General features: G+C 41.2%; 2 protein-coding genes across 5 annotated transcripts in view; one reads left to right on the top strand and one right to left on the bottom strand.

Moving 5' to 3' along the window:
* The window catches only part of Napepld (N-acyl phosphatidylethanolamine phospholipase D), a 97,722-nt gene extending 97,324 nt beyond the window's left edge, over window positions 1-398 (bottom strand). For both annotated transcript variants that reach the window (XM_059257227.1, XM_059257228.1), the window contains exon 1: window positions 69-398. In XM_059257227.1, coding sequence (XP_059113210.1) covers window positions 69-271 — 203 coding nt within the window. In that variant the 5' untranslated portion in view covers window positions 272-398. The remainder of the gene's footprint in view (window positions 1-68) is intronic.
* Window positions 238-16,354, top strand: Pmpcb (peptidase, mitochondrial processing subunit beta). Of its 3 annotated transcripts, none has more exons than XM_059257225.1 (13): window positions 238-368; window positions 2,490-2,630; window positions 4,105-4,191; window positions 4,554-4,683; window positions 6,457-6,655; window positions 7,100-7,179; window positions 10,208-10,320; window positions 11,905-12,048; window positions 13,163-13,323; window positions 15,597-15,682; window positions 15,792-15,880; window positions 16,023-16,098; window positions 16,178-16,354. In XM_059257225.1, exons 1-13 carry the CDS (start codon window positions 270-272, stop codon window positions 16,240-16,242), a joined length of 1,470 nt encoding a protein of 489 aa, XP_059113208.1. In that variant the 5' UTR covers window positions 238-269; the 3' UTR covers window positions 16,243-16,354. The 3 variants fall into 3 exon arrangements, with proteins under 3 accessions (XP_059113208.1, XP_059113209.1, XP_059113207.1); XM_059257226.1 differs by lacking the exon at window positions 238-368 and adding an exon at window positions 1,224-1,262; XM_059257224.1 differs by lacking the exon at window positions 238-368 and adding an exon at window positions 1,667-1,838.
* Window positions 16,355-16,383: the final 29 nt, after the last annotated feature.

The raw sequence follows: 16,383 nt of genomic DNA, 5'->3' as shown, positions 1-16,383 counted from the left end.
AACCGCCTCAGGGACACAGGTTACATTCATTTTGTCACATGTGTGCCTTGTACATCGTTTCTACTGACCTTCCGATTCGGATTACTTGGTATGAACTGGAGCGGGAGCTGGAGGGGGAAGGGGTTGGAGGTACGAGGTCCAGAGCAGCATCCTTCCAGGACAGCTTCTGAGGCTGTAATTCCCATGGCTGCCGCACGGTGGGGCCAGCCTCCCGCTGGGGGCTTGGAGTCACGACCCGGAAGTGCTTCTCCCGCTCCTCCGCAGCCGACATGGCGGCCGCCGCAGTGTGCCGGTCGCTGTTGCCCGTGGCCCGACGGCGGCTCTGGGGGTTTGCCCGAAGGCTCCCACTCCGCGGCGCCGCCGCTCAGGTAAGCCGCGCCCCGCCGCGCCCGGGCGGATCCCGCTGCGCTCTGGTAGGCCGGGCTCCGGATCCCGACCCCGGGGCGCAGGCCCCGAGGCCGCAGAGGGGGCGGGGCGGCTGCCGGGGTCGGGGACCGAGCACGCACTGACCCCCAAAACTCAGTTAGCAGATTGGAGGAAGTCAGTGAGGAATGCTACCCGTTCTTCTGCTTAAGACAAGCTTCATCCTCAGTTGAGCAAAATTTTATCTCTGCGTTTTTATTTGAAAGCTTCCTTGCTCCAAAGGGTGTGTGTGTGTGTGTGTGTGTGTTTGTTTACCGATGTTGTTGCTCCAAAGGGTGTGTGTGTGTGTGTGTTTACCGATGTTGTTGCTCCAAAGGGTGTGTGTGTGTGTGTGTGTTTACCGATGTTGTTGCTCCAAAGGGTGTGTGTGTGTGTGTGTGTGTGTGTGTGTTTACCGATGTTGTGTGTGTGTGTGTTTACCGATGTTGTTGCTCCAAAGGGTGTGTGTGTGTGTGTGTGTGTGTGTGTTTACTGATGTGTGTGTGTGTGTGTGTTTACCGATGTTGTTGCTCCAAAGGGGGTGTGTGTGTGTGTGTGTGTGTGTGTGTGTGTTTACTGATGTGTGTGTGTGTGTTTACTGATGTGTGTGTGTGTGTTTACTGATGTGTGTGTGTGTGTGTGTGTGTTTACCGATGTTGTTGTAGCTGGGTTGTTCTCACCCAAGAGGAGGAGACCAGGATGAGTCTGGAGACCAGGATGAATGTGAAGTTTTTATTTGAGCCACACCGACTGGACCTGGGGCATGCAGACTTGGGACTACAAGTCTAAAGAGGCAGCCGAGCCCACAAGTTTGGTACATCTCATTGGCAGCTGTGATGTCTTTTAGCAATCATGACAGGGTATGAACTTTTTTTTAAAATCTGAGACAAGTTTTCTCTGTGTAACCAACCGCCCTAGCTGTCCTGGAACTCACTCTCTAGACCAGGCTGGCCTTTAACTCACAGAGATCCACCTGCCTCTGCCTCCCAAGTGCTGGGATTAAAGGCATGCTCCACCATCACCTGGCCCAGGATATGATCTTTTAATAAGAATAGGGCTCACATGTCACCATGGTATTTCTGTTTGATCAGGGAGCAGAAGTAGAACAATGCAGGTTAACAAAAGTTCCTTAAGTACCTGTCTTAGTTAGGGTTTCTATTGTGATGAAACACTGTGACCATGGCAACTCTTAAAAAAGGAAAACATTAATTGGGGCTGGTTTGCAGTTCAGAGATTCAGTCCATTATCGTCATGGCGGGGAGCATGGTGGTGTGCAGGCAGACATGGTGCTGGGGAAGGAGCTGAGAGTCCTACATCTGGATTGCAGGCAGCAGGAAGAGAGACCCCGGGCCTGGTGTGAGCAGTTGAACTTCAGGGCCCACCCCAGTGATAGACTTGCTCCAACGAGGCCACACCTCCTAAGGATTCCTCTTCTGGTGACCAAGCTTTCAAATCTGAGTCTGTGGAGCCATTCCTATTCAAACCACTACAGTACATGCCTGCTGATTAAGCTGACCTCAGTTATTTGGGTCAGGATTTAGCAAATACGTTTTTCTTATTTCAATATGAAAAGAAAAAGCTGCTGAAAGGTGAAGCGTCTACAGTCAAACCAGTTGGCCAAAGTGTACTTGGGGACATCTTCCTGTGTCTGTCCGGTTTCTACCCACATTTCCTTTTGTGAAGTCATTTTTATATGTTTATGTCAGTTTCTTTTTTTGATAGTGAGTATGAAACAGTACTTGAATCAGGTCTGTGTCTGGGTAATGGTAGTAACTGCTCATGTTCCTGGAGAGAAGGGCGTATTTTCAGTAGTATTGCTTGTTTGAGAGAGCAGTTGCTTAAGGAACATTTCCTAGGCTAGCAGTAGATCCCAGTGGAACCAAAGCTGAGAGAGGGTTGTTTTTGTTGAGAACTGGGGCCTCATTCTCTACGCTCTATGGCACCCCCTCCCCCCTAGACACACACACACTTACACCCTTGTGCTGTCCAGGAAAGTGTCTTATGGAATGAGTCCAAGGTTTTTTTCTGACGGACATTGAGTACTGGAGTAGTAATGTTTGCTTTCTTCCTCCCCCTGTGCCCGTCAGCCCTTGTGTTTTGGAGGGAGCAGACTAAGAAGTACACAGGCTGCTACACAAGTTGTTCTGAATGTTCCTGAGACGCGAGTAACATGTTTGGAAAATGGACTCAGAGTAGCTTCTGAAAACTCTGGGCTCTCAACGTGCACAGTAAGTGACTGCAACTGATTTTAGCCAAATGATGCCTCATTGGGGAGGGAGCAGACCCAGCCACAGCTCTTTGTTTGGCCAGAGGTTGGTTATTTTGCCTTGGCAAGTTTCTCTGAGCTGGAACCTTTAGGTGCATATGAACCTCTCTCACTGTTTACATCTGTTTTTATTGACAGCGTATTTATGGGGTCAGTCCACTTTTCCCTATATACAGAACTGTACCAGGCTTTTTCTTTTGGGGCCACCAGCCAGCTCCCAAATCATGACACAGACTTACTAGTTTTGAATGCTCAGCCTAGCTTACTTAGGCACATTTCTGGCTAACCCTTTTAACTTAAATTAACCTGTTTCTCTTTGCCTACCTTTTGCCTTGGGTCTTATTCCCTTTCTTACATCTCTTCTGTCTGTCTGGTGTCTGCCTGGCTTCTCACCCCAGGCATGCCCCTCATTTTCGCCTCCTCCTTCTCGTTCTTCTTAGCCTACATTTCTCCTATTTATCATCTCTGCTGCTAGCCCCTCCTGTCCTTTCTCTGCCGAGCTAATGGCTGTTCAGCTTTTTACTAGACCAATCAGGTGCCTTAGGCAGGCAAGGTGAAACAGATGCAACACATCTTTACGTGATCAAACAAATGCAGCATAAACAAAAGTAACACACCTTTGCACAGTTAAAGTAATATTCTGCAGCCTATACAAATGTTACACATCTTTGTCTAGTTAAAATAATATTTCACAACACAGTACTTAAAACTCATCTCACATATTTTACTGACAAGTTCAGAGGAGTTAAATGGTTGTGTCTGAGATTATAAAGCTTATACATGAATTTGAACCTGACTTTCTGACAGTTCCTGATGTTGTTTATGCCATAGTTATTAATTGGATGTACTAATGAGCTATGTTAAGAATTTGAGTCCAATATTTGTTTGTTTATTTGCTTGGTTGGTTGGTTAGTGTTGGTTGATTTTTCCAGGCAGGGTTTCTCTGTGTAGCTAAGGACCAGACTGGCCTTGAACTCAGAGATCTGCTTGCCTCTGCCTCCTGAGTGCTTGGGTTAAAGGCCTACACTACCACTGTCCCATATTTATAACAGTTGCCAGTAGCCTGGTGGTGAAAATTTCAAGTCCCAGATTATATGAATGAATTGTCAGTTCATTGTGGTCGAAGAAAACTTAAGTGGAAGATTGGAAAACATTTGCCAGAAGAAGGAATTAACTTCTGTCTCTAAAAACTGAATTTTTTTATTTTTAGTAACATGTGTCTGTGTATGGGAATGCACATGTGAGTACAGGTGCCCAAGGAGGCCAGAAGAGGGTCTCATATACTGTGGAGCTGGAGTTATAGATGGCTGTGAACTGCCTAACTGGGTGCTGGGAACCAAACTTAGATCCTTTGTTAAAACAGTGAATGTTATTAACTGCTGCACCATCTCTCCAACTGCAGGGAATTTGCCTAATTATTCTTTTATTTCATTAAGGTTGGGCTATGGATTGATGCTGGAAGTCGGTATGAAAATGAGAAGAATAATGGAACAGCTCACTTTCTGGAGCATATGGCTTTCAAGGCAAGTTGTGAGACTTTACTAAAATGCATTCTGTATGAAAGGAAGTAAGCGTATAATACTGTATTTTAAGGACAAGAACTATTTCAATAACATTCTATGTGCTGTTTTTATTTTTATAGTGTTGTTTCTGAAATAATTACTGATAATTGCTTTCTAACTTTGAAAGAAGGGTTCTCCCTTGGGATACAGGGATGCAAAAGCCATCTTTAATGGATATTTTTTGAAACCTGATATAGTTTACAAACTTGTCCTTGCATGACTGGCATTGGCCTTTGTCGTATATTTATTGTCTAATGTGTTTAGAATAGATGAAGGATAGAGGGGAAGTGTCATAATGGTATTTTTTTTCCCTTTATTTCAAGGGCACCAAAAAGAGGTCCCAGTTAGACCTTGAACTTGAGATTGAAAATATGGGTGCTCATCTTAACGCCTATACCTCCAGAGAACAGACCGTGTACTATGCCAAAGCTTTCTCTAAAGATTTGCCAAGAGGTATTGTCATCCATACGGCAGAAAATATAGTTTCCATGAGGGTTTAGATATAATTTAGCTCTGTGGTTTTTGTGTGTCTATTATAAAAAAAGAAACGAGAGGGTGTCTGCTCTTATTTCTCCTCCAAATACAGACTGCATATGTGTACAACAAGGACTCCACCTGACCTCAACAGAGTTCTTTACAGTCTTGCCTGTGAAGTGCAATATTTTCATTCACTTCATTTTCATTCATTCATTCCTAGTTTGATACAAAACTATGGATCCTGAGCAAGATTAACAAATGTTTACTTATACGATGATTACTCATGGTTATTTTAGCAAAATAGAAAACTTTATTTTGTAAAAAAAAAACACTTGTTTTGACATGATAGCACAGCCTTTTGTATAGTGCTTTGAATATGTTAATTACACAGCATTTTTCCAGTGGAAGAATTAAAAACAAAATAGTATTCCAAAGCTATTTCATGAAATGATTAACTTTTACGGTTGCACAGTTGCAATCAATTTTATTACTCTAAAACCTTAGTTATTGTAGTTTGTCACTGTCACTTGAGTGGTCATCTACACAAGTTCTCTTTATGCCGTTTGTAGCCAGTGATCGACATCAGTTGCTCTCCACGTTATTTTTTGAGCCAGATCTCTCATGGAACCTGGCTCACCCAGATTTGTCTGGACTGCTGGTGAGCAAGTTTCACGGCTGCTCCTGTCTCTGCACTGGATGATAGGTGCTCCTGGCTTTTTAAATGTGGGTCTGGGCTGATTGAACTCAGGTCCAGATGGGTGTGTGGCAAGCATGTTGCTGTTGGGCATCTCCACCACCGCCAGCTCCTATCTGGGTTTTATTGGGAATTATAAAAAAATGAAAAGAGTTTCATGGTAATTTCCCCCATTTCATGATCATCTCAGTATGAGCTTTCTCCAACAGCCTGTTTTATCCTGTTCTTCATATTTGAAGTTAATTGGCTCAGACAAGGCCCCATAAAGTGAACTGAAACAAGAAAGAGAAATTTACATTAGAACAAAGAAATGAAACTTAGGGTTATAAATTTATTTTACCCTTAATAAAGATCTATATTGCTATAGCAACGAGGGTATCTTTTTTTTTGAGATGTAATTTTTCCCATAAAATTCACTTCACCTTTAGCTTTTTACCAAGTTAGGACCTAAGCAGACACAGTTCTGTAACCAGCTCCTGAGGGCAAATTTTGTGTTATAGTAATTTTTTTTCTTTGTTACATTACAGCTTCATTGCTATGTGAATATAGTAGAAGTGTTTCTACCCATGTATCTATGTGCATACCTGTTTTCTCTCTAACAGATCATTTTCTATTTCATACTCTTTTTTGGGGGCTGGGGGGCGGTTTTGAAATCAGGGTTTCTCTGTGTAGTGCTGACTGTTCTGGACCTCGATCTGTAGATTAGGCTGGTCTCGAACTCACAGAGGTCCGCCTGCCTCTGCCTCCTGAGTGCTGGAATTAAAGGTGTGTGCCACCACCACCAGGCTGTTTCATACTTTTTGTTTAGAATCATCTGTATTAACAGGCAGATTTCTGTGGATGTCTTACCTAGAATTAATATAAAGTGATAACATTTAGGATTTTTCCCAAGGTCTTCTGTACTACAGAGTTTCTATTTCACATCCATTTTAATGTGCTGATTAGGTTAAGTATTCTAATTAATCATACTGAATAATGATTAGTGTCATGGTTTCTGATGCTGGTTTAAGAGGTTTTAATCCTTGTGTTTCTTCCGTTGTTTTCATTTCAATTAGCTGTAGAAATTCTTGCTGATATAATTCAAAACAGCACATTGGGAGAAGCAGAGATTGAACGTGAACGAGGAGTAATCCTTAGAGAGATGCAGGAAGTTGAAACCAACTTGCAAGAAGTTGTTTTTGACTATCTTCATGCCACAGCTTATCAGAACACTGCCCTTGGGCGGACAATCCTGGGACCAACTGAAAATATCAAGTCAGTATAGTTCTCACTTGAAAATTTTGCACAAAAATTATGACATATACAAACTCAAAATGCATGTTTCAGAGAGTCATTTTTACCATGATAATTTAAAATTGTGGCTGATTGTACTGTAATGATACTCATAGAAACTTGGGAACTAGACAAGTAATGTTGGTCATTGTCTTTCTTGATACAAAAGGCAGAATTTTTTGCTACTTGTAGCCTCTATTTGTGACTGCTTTCAGCATTTAGAATGCCTTTAGGTTCTATTCATTTCAGATATATTGTGTGAGGGTCCATGCTTTTGACTTCCTTTTAAAGTTGCTTTACTTTCAGGTGTGGTGGCCTGTGAGACAGGAAGATTGCTGTGAGTTCTAGGTCAGCCTAGGCTGCAGAATGAGACCCTGTCTATAACAGAGTAAAACAAGGAAATCTCATTACTTACTCTGTTTCCAGATCTATAAATCGTAAGGACTTAGTGGATTATATAACCACACATTATAAAGGACCAAGAATCGTGCTGGCTGCTGCTGGAGGTTAGTCAAGTTTTTCTGACTTCGTTAGACATGGTTGTGGGATGGATCCTTGTGGGACACACACATCCTGAAAGTGTTTGTATTAGGAGAATGAGAAGCACTGGACCAGACTCCCTCTATTTTCTTTGTAGTAGGTTTCATTTACAGAAAGCTTAATGATCCATTCAGTACCTGGGTGTACATACACAGTGGAATTTTCTTAGAAGACAAAGGCTAATGAATGAAATGGAAGACAGTTAACTTGGAAGACAGTGTTGTATAATTAGAGAATCTTGAGATTTTTTAGTTGAGAAATAGCTTCATCCTTGGTCAAACCTGGAAGGGATGTATCTATTCATGTGCTTAGTCATTTCACTCAGTAAACCAACTAGTCCTGCAAAAGGAGTCATGAGAATGTGTAATGTGAATCAAAACATGTGGGTGGCATCAGATTTCCTTAGGGACATGTGAAGTCTGTAAATTTAAGACAGTTCACTTGAGATTCTGCTAGATTTCCTGGCAGTCTGAATTTGGGGGTGCAATCATTTTAATTGATTTACCCTTTTTCAATATTAGAGTACATTGAAGACATTAATTTTGTGTGTTTGTGTGAATTTAACTTTTCTCTTTTTAGGAAATATTACAAATTAAAATGAGTTGATCTAATCGACTTTTGAGTTGTATGTGTGGGTACTGGAGATAAAGGTGAGGTTGGGTACCTGCCCTCAGTCATTGTGTGCACATTGTTTCTAAAATGGCTGGCATGGACAGGGCTTAGGTGCTAGGACCTGCCCTGGTTAGTTGGGGCTTTATTAACAGCATATGGATACAAATTTTATTTGGTTCATAGGTTCATTTGGACATTGCTGAAGTTGGAAGATCCTAAAGTTAATGGTGTGTCCTAGATTGTTAGCATTTTGTCTTACTAAGTTATACATTTTTTGTTGTTTTGAAACACACTTGCAATGTTGCCCAAGTTGGCCATGCACTTGAAGCCATCCTCCTGCCTCAGTCTCTTCTGAGTACTGGTACAGCTGAATTCACCATGCCTGATGATTTATAAATGTTGTAGCTTATAAATGTTGGTGTTTTAAATGCAATAAGCCAGTTTAAGCCTCTCTTGATCTTTTCTGATTTCTTGTCTCAGCTTCTATTTAGTCCTTAATCATCAGAAAGAACAGCTGTAATATACCAAGTACATGTTTTCATCTCTATTTCCTCAAAAACAATTATAGGTCCCTTGCCTTTTAGATTGAGCTGTTAGAGTAGGAGCTGCACATCTGGCTTGTTTAACCAAGACAGTTACTAGTTCTAAAGGCAAAAAAATGATGGGCGAGATGGTCAGGTGTGAGGACTACGTTTCATGGTTTCTCACTGTTCTCTGGCATCCTTGTCCTGCCCTGATTTTGTGTTCTTACCCTCTGGATTGATATCCAAGGTGACTTTCTTACATGGCAATTCAAAAAACTGTACTTTCTTACTGTCATGTTTTACATCACTGGTTTTTTTGTTTGTTTTGGTTTTTGAGATAGGGTTTCACTCTGTAGACCACGCTGGCCTCGAACTCAAAGATCGGCCTGCCTCTGCCTTCAAAGTGCTGGAATTAAAGATATGTACATCACTGCTTGGCTACATCACAGATTTATTTGGATACTGGGTATAAGCTGTGTTAATAAGTTTTCATTTAGAGAATGACATGTTTTTAATTTGTTTTTATGGGGGCGGGAGAGATGGCTCAGTGGTTAAGAGCACTGACTGCTCTTACAGAAGACTCAGATTCAATTCTCAGCACCCACATGGCAGCTTACAACTGTCTGTAACTCCAGTTCCAAGGGTCCTGACATCCTCACACAGAAACATATGCAGGCAAAACACCAATGCACATAAAATAAAAATAAATAATTTAAAAAAATGTTTTTATGTGTGTGTTTTGCTTGCATATGTGCATGTACCTAATGCCTGCAGAGGTCAGAAGAAGGCATTGGATCGCCTGGATCTGGAGTTCCAGATGCTTGTGAGCCATCATGTGGGTTATCTGTAAGAGCAGCCAGTGCTCTTATTCTCTGAGCCATCTCTCCAGCCCCCATTTAAATAAATCTTAATGGTGATATTTTTAAAGCCTTTGCATATGCCTAGGTATGTGGCACATACTTAGAATTCCAGCATTCTAGAAGCTGAGGCAGGAGGATTACAAGATCAAGGCCAGCCTGGGCTGTATAGCCAGGCTTGTCTCAAATACATAATCACAATGTCTAGAATTTTAAGCTGATGCTTGTGTTCTAGGACTTTACTGACTGGCCATGTTTGGGACCCATGTTGGGATAATAAGGAATTCCTTATAGTAAGTGATTCCTCTGAGGTTTGGATGTCAAGCCATGAACACATGGAAAAATAGGAATGTGTTCAAAATTCAGAATTGATTTTGGTTCCAGAGTTCTGTCAGCAGAACTCGGAGAATGAAGCACATCTATATATCCAACTCGTAAGGACTGAGCCATACTTCTGTTTCTGCCTACTTAAAGGAAACTTACGAAATGGACGTTCTACTAGAGTGCACACTGAACTTTTATAACTTAACATGACTTTCTATAGAAATTGGGTTGAGAGTTGAAATTTTTAAAAATGTGATGAAAATTACAATTTCTCACTCTCTTGAACTGGCTTGGTGTTCTTTGCCCAGAGATTTGTTCTCCTGGAAACTTATATGAAGTTGTAATGCCTAGAAAACTCACAGAGACCAATAAAAAAATTCTAGCAGAACAAAAAAAAAAAAGGAAGAAGTGGGGTTTTCAGACTGTTTTCTTACCTTTATCTCTGAGTACATGTGTATGTTGGTGAACACCAGCTGCTCAGGGAAAGCTTTGCAGCCCAGGTCTTACAAACTAAGGAAAGTGGACACTTTAAATGGCTCAATGAATGCAAGTTCTTCATGTGTAATGTACTTCACATTCTTCTCTGTCAACCTTACTGTAAAGCATACTGCTGGCAGTTGACTATCTTGATTGTATTGCTGTCAGATAATGTAAGAAAATATTGTCCTTCAATTTAGGTGTTTGCCATGACGAACTGCTTGAGCTCGCAAAGTTTCATTTTGGAGACTCTTTGTGCACACACAAAGGAGAAGTACCAGCCCTGCCTCCCTGCACATTCACTGGAAGTGAGGTAGGGCAAGCTCTTACTTAGAATTTGGCCTCTAGAAGTCTTACATTATACTTAATGAGGATATAGGGCCTGGAGACTTGGCTCAGCAGTTTGATCATGCTTGCTGCACTTGCAGAGGACCATAGTTGGGTTCCTACTACCTTATTGTGCAGCTCACAGACACCTGTAACTTCAGTTCCAGGGAAGCTGACACCCTCTTTTGGTCTCTGTGGGCTCCAAAACACACACACACACACACACACACACACACACACACACACACACACAGAGAGATTAAAAACCTTAAAAAAAATAGGAGTGTATAAAATCTGTTTCAGGCTGGAGAGTTAGCTCAAAGGTGCTGGCTGCCAAGCTGTTAACCGAAGTTTGATCCTGAGTTCAATCCTTAGGACTCACATGGTAGAAAGAGAGAACAGATTCCCATCTTCTGACCTCAACATACCGCCCATCCCCACCCCCCCCCCCACCAAATAAAATGTAAACTTTTTTTTAATGTGTGTATTTCTAGTAGGAAAAAGTGTAAACTGAAATACAGGAAGGGAAAAGGATGGGCTCATTTGATTACTTTCCTGTTCCATATTAGTGACTTGCTTTTCTTTCCTGAGGAGGCGGGGTCTAAGAGTAGTATGTACACTTACTCATTTTGTGTTTTTCTTTTGCATAGTGCATATTTACATGTGCCAAGGTATAAATGCAACCTTGTAATAAAAAAGATTGCATTTTGACTTTTGCATTGGGTGTGTTCTTGGCTTCATTTCTGCCCCACAAGTACAGTTATGGAGATTGCTATTAGAGCCAGAACTTGCAGAGGATCTACTTAATTAGCTACAGTGTTATGCATCAAGCCTAGTTTGCCACATTATGATGTTCATAGTAGTATGTGGAAAGAGGTCTGATGTTGGCACTTACAGATTTGTACCATTAGTGCTGATTTAAATTGGATTAAAAATCATATTAGTAGATATAAAATATTAGTGAAATAAGGCAACTCCTTTTGACCAGGTGGTATTTCAAATGAAATGTTCTGGTGAAAGAAACTATTCTGTAACTTAAATAGTTAAATTTTATTTAACTAGTTATCTGTAGCAGGCTTTCTCTGAGCCGCCAACCAGCTCCCAAATAAAGACACGGAGACTTACAATATTAGTTATGAATGCTCAGCCTTATCTTATGCTTGTCCCACTAGCTCTTATAACTTAATTTAACCTGTTTCTCTTCATCTATGTTTTGCCCTTGGGCTTTTTACCTTTCTCTCATTCTGTATGTCCTGCTTTCACTGCTTCTTCTATGTCTGGTTGGCGGCTGCCTGGCTGACTGGCCAGCCCCAGGTGTCTCCTTCTCTTTCTCCCTTGTTCTCTTCTCTTGAGCCTAGATTCCTTCATACTTATTCTCTCTGCTCGCCAGCACTGCCTATCTCTCTACTGCCTAGCTATTGGCCATTTAACTTTTTATTAGACTAATCAGGAGCCTTAGGCAAGCAAAGCAACACACCTTTACATCGTTAAAGAAATCCAACATAAACAAATGTAACACATCTTTACATAAAGTAATATTCCACAAGTCATTTTGTTTATTCTTACCTAGATTCGAGTGAGGGATGACAAGATGCCTTTGGCACACCTTGCAATAGCTGTTGAAGCAGTTGGTTGGGCACATCCAGACACAATCTGTCTCATGGTTGCAAACACACTGATTGGCAACTGGGACCGCTCTTTCGGAGGAGGAATGGTAAGTGACTTTTGAAGTAACTTTTCATGATAAATGGAAGATTGTCATGTTTTTCTAAATGTAAATTCCTTCTAAGACTGCCCATTTTTGAAATGGCAAAAATAGGTTACTAGTACCATGACTTTGACTTAAATATTAACTCATCTTGGATTGCACCTAAGCCAGGAAAAAAAAGTCTTGTCATACTGTTTGTTAGTGGGACAGTTGATGAAATAAGGGGAGAATAGTTCATTTTTACTGTTATAGTAGTGGGTATTAGGTACTGTGGTAACCATAGTCGTTAATACAGCCGTGTCAATGTTAATGTCCTAACTTTCTGGAGAACTCTACTTTCACTAGTACACACTGGAGAACATAGAGGCAAAGAAATCTATAGCTAACCCTGAAATTGTTGAGAGTTTATAAGGTTTAGCTTGTAGTTTAGTGGTGTGCTTTGCCTCACATGCCTGAGCACTAGGTTCAATCACCGACAAAACAAGGATCAACATGTCTAAAGAAAGCAGGCATGGTAAAAAAGTTGTTAAAGAGGTAGAAGCGACAGGCATCTTTGTACTGTTTTTCCAACTTTTCTAAAAAAAATTTAAATTTCAAAATACAGTATATAGATTTGTTTAAAAGATCCAAAATACATTTCATGTGAATATCTTAGATTTCAGTACAGTATCACTTCAGTATGTGTAATCAGAGCCTCACATGGCCCTGGAACAGAACTGAATTCTTATGAATAGTGCAGCTTTTAAACCAGTTGCAAGAACTCATTGTTTTTATAGTCTGTATCGAGCCAGATAAGTGTAATACTTCCTTGAAATTGCAAAGCTATTGTTGAGGTGTTGCTGGATGAAACTGGCACCTTGAGCAGAACAGTGGTACATGCCTTTAATCCCAGCACTCAGGAGGAAAACACCGGTGGGTCTCTAAGCTTGAGGCTAACCTGATCTACACAGTGTTCTAAGCCAGCCAGGGCTACGTAATGAGACCTTGTCTCTAAAAACAACCCACAAACTGTTAACCAAATAGGGTTAGCACTCACTAACAGCCACAGAACTCATTTCTTTGTGGGGACTTGGATCCATGTGCCCAGTTTACAAACCAAGTTGGATTGTTTCTTTTACAGAATTTATCTAGCAAGCTGGCTCAGCTCACTTGTCATGGCAGTCTCTGCCACAGCTTCCAGTCCTTCAACACTTCCTACACAGACACAGGATTATGGGGGCTCTATATGGTTTGTGAACAAGCCACGGTTGCTGACATGCTGCATGTTGTGCAAAAAGAATGGTGAGAAAACAACTTTAGTTTTACCAGAATTTATTATTTTAGGCCAGTTTCCTAATGGTGGTACATCACAGCCCAAGAACCAGCTTCCAGGCTCCAAGGAAAGTCCACAGAGTAGCAAAACTTAAGATTTTTTTTATCAGAGGGGGTTAGGGAAAAATAATCTCACTCTCTTGATGGTTTCATTTCTTTATTCTCTCATCTTGTTCTCTCTTGTTGCTCCATTGTTCCCTTCCTCTCCACCACTTAAATCCTCTCACAGAATCTCTTACAGCTAGGTACTGTATATCTTATAATATCTGCTCAGCTGGGCACTATCCACAAAACTAATCACCAAAATGCCTAAAACTTAAGAGTGTATTTTCTGTCCTGTGTATAACTTCCAGTTATCCAAGAACACCTGCAGCCCTCATTAGGAGCTACAGAGTCAGATAATTTTCTGTAGCCTTGACTAGTCAGAATTTATTTTCTCAAACTGAAGTCAGGAATGGGTGCAAGGACTTAATCATTTGCCAGCTAGCAGTAATTGGGCTGTTTTTGTATTTATGACCTAGCTGGACAGTACAGCCGTGTGTGTGTGTGTGCGCGCGCGCGCGCGTGTGTGTCCTTGTGAAATAAAAGTTGGAAACATTTATCTAAAAAATCATTAGCAGCCGGGTGGTAGTGGCGCATGCCTTTAATCCCAGCACTCAGGAGGCAGAGCCAGGTGGATCTTTGTGAGTTCGAGGCCGGCCTGGTCTACAGATCGAGTTCCAGGAAAGGCACAAAGCTACACAGAGGAACCCCCCCCCCCCCCCCAAAACAAAGCAAAACAAAACAAAAACCATTAGCAAGGCATCTGGTCTAATCTAAAGCTCTTTGGAGCTTTATATCAGCTAATAATCTTGGCAGCAAGAGAAATTCAACTATTTTCCTATGTCAGCCTGAGCTGTGATCCTAAGTGTCCTAAGTGTCTCACAGTCTTCGTGGAACAATAGGCCTTAGTTATGAAACATATCCTAGTATATTTTTATTCATCAAAACTGTGTCAACAGACAATACAGCTTAAGGAGAAATCATCTTTCTGACAATCCCCAGAGTTAAATGCACGGTAGCTGAAGATGTAATCTTGAGATAGACACACTACAATACAAGCATGGGGGACTCCCCACACCATATACATTGTAGCAGCAAGCATGCAGGGACACAACAGAAGCAAAATACATTCTGGAGGCTGTATTCTCCCAAGCCTTGCTTAAGCGAGACATACCCATCAGAACTTTTCTTCTGGTGGGCTCACACCTGAACTTCAATTGCCACATGCTGTTCCTCTGACACAGCTACTGGCCACCAGCAGTGTTAACTTTAGTTTTTAAAGTAGTGGTTGTAATGTTTTTAAGAACAGATATTTCTTTGAAACCACATGTGAAGCTGATTATACTCGAAAATATTTATAAGTCAACTAGAAATTCAGAAAACATCTCTAAAAAGCATGAGGGGTGGAATCGTAGCTCAGTGGTAGACCACTTGCTTAGCATGCCCTGAACACTCGTTTGAACCCCGAGTACTTCCCCCCAAAAAAGGCAGGTTAGGAAAGTGAATGTGAACTTAGCATTACCTAAAGCAGTGGTTCTCACCCTCCCTAACACTGCGACCCTTTACTACAGTTCCTCATGTTGTGCTGACCCCAGTCATAACATTTTTTTCATTGCTACTTCGTAACTAATTTTGCTAGTTATGAATCATAATGTAAATATCTGGTATGTGATCCACAGGTTGAGAACCTCTGACCAAAAGGGTTAGTCAGTAAGCCAAGGCAGAAAAATCTGCAGCGCTTCCTAGAAATGTTTCCTTCATTATTAAGGGCCTTAAATCTCTAACTTTAGTTAACTGGCATGTATTTGATTCTTAACTTAAATACTGGGCTGTCAGACTCAGCTGATTGTCTTGAGAAACCAAGGGTGACCCATTGACCTTTCTCTCCCTTAGTTTATGTATCTTAACTTCACAGAGGGGTATTTGTGAGGCCTCAAGATGACTGTTCTCACAATGTGGTCATTCTGTTTTTACATTGTATTACTGTGTCTGCTAATTAGCAATTAGACAAAGTTAGAATTTTTGAGAGTATTTTAGCTTTAGTTTTAGTATTAGTAATTTAAGCTTTCTACTGAGTTGAAATGTAACCCTTCGTATGTTGTGGTATAATATATCGAATACACCATCTTGCTCTCTAGGTCATTAAGTTAGACCTAATAACATTTTCCAGGTACTTATGGCCATTTCCCAATGTGTTTTAGGATGCGACTCTGTACAAGTGTTACTGAGAGTGAAGTAGCACGAGCAAGAAATCTTCTGAAAACGAACATGTTGCTGCAGCTTGATGGTAAGCCTTTAGAAGACAGGCTGGGGGGTGCTTGGCGGTCAGGCCCGGCTTTGACTTTGTCTTCATGGCCGATGTCTATCTGGGTACTTAGACTTCCTTCTCTAAACAGGCTCAACTCCAATTTGTGAAGACATTGGTAGGCAGATGCTATGCTATAATAGGAGAATTCCCATCCCTGAGCTTGAAGCAAGAATTGATGTAAGTAATCCTTTGGTTTTGGGTGAAAGGGTCAGTTACAAAGGCTGAGGTTACCTAACTCTTGATTCAGTTTAGAAAAGTCACATATGTAGAATCTGTCTTCACTACAAAAGTCCTGATGATAGTGTCATCCCTGTCTCAGGCTGTGAATGCGGAGATGGTTCGAGAAGTATGCACCAAGTACATTTATGACAAAAGCCCAGCTATTGCTGCCCTCGGTAAGCCTGGCTCCTCTCCTTGTGTACACACTTGGCTAAGGACTTGGAACTCTGTTCTCACTGTCTTTTGTATCCACAGGTCCTATTGAGCGGTTACCAGATTTTAACCAGATTTGTAGTAACATGCGCTGGACTCGTGACTAATTTTTGTGATCAAATATTCTGCACATATATCTATTTATAAAACTAGAGATCTTGGAATTTTAAAAAGCTGTCAGTCTTCAAATGAAATAAATAAAAATGTATTTGGAAATTCTGCCATAGTCTGTTCTATACTTTTAGTAG

Source organism: Peromyscus eremicus, chromosome 3, assembly GCF_949786415.1.
Source record: "Peromyscus eremicus chromosome 3, PerEre_H2_v1, whole genome shotgun sequence".
Classification (NCBI taxonomy): Eukaryota; Metazoa; Chordata; class Mammalia; order Rodentia; family Cricetidae; genus Peromyscus; species Peromyscus eremicus.
This window is presented reverse-complemented; position numbering and strand designations above follow the sequence as displayed.

What these genes read in the sequence shown, in the direction of transcription:
- Pmpcb (XM_059257224.1), top strand. Translation starts at nt 1,686, where the DNA reads ATGGTGCTGGGGAAGGAGCTGAGAGTCCTACATCTGGATTGCAGGCAG. An exon ending in CTGGGCTCTCAACGTGCACA is followed by an intron (nt 2,631 to 4,104) that starts GTAAGTGACTGC and finishes TATTTCATTAAG; the next exon opens with GTTGGGCTATGGATTGATGC. An exon ending in CGTGCTGGCTGCTGCTGGAG is followed by an intron (nt 7,180 to 10,207) that starts GTTAGTCAAGTT and finishes CCTTCAATTTAG; the next exon opens with GTGTTTGCCATGACGAACTG.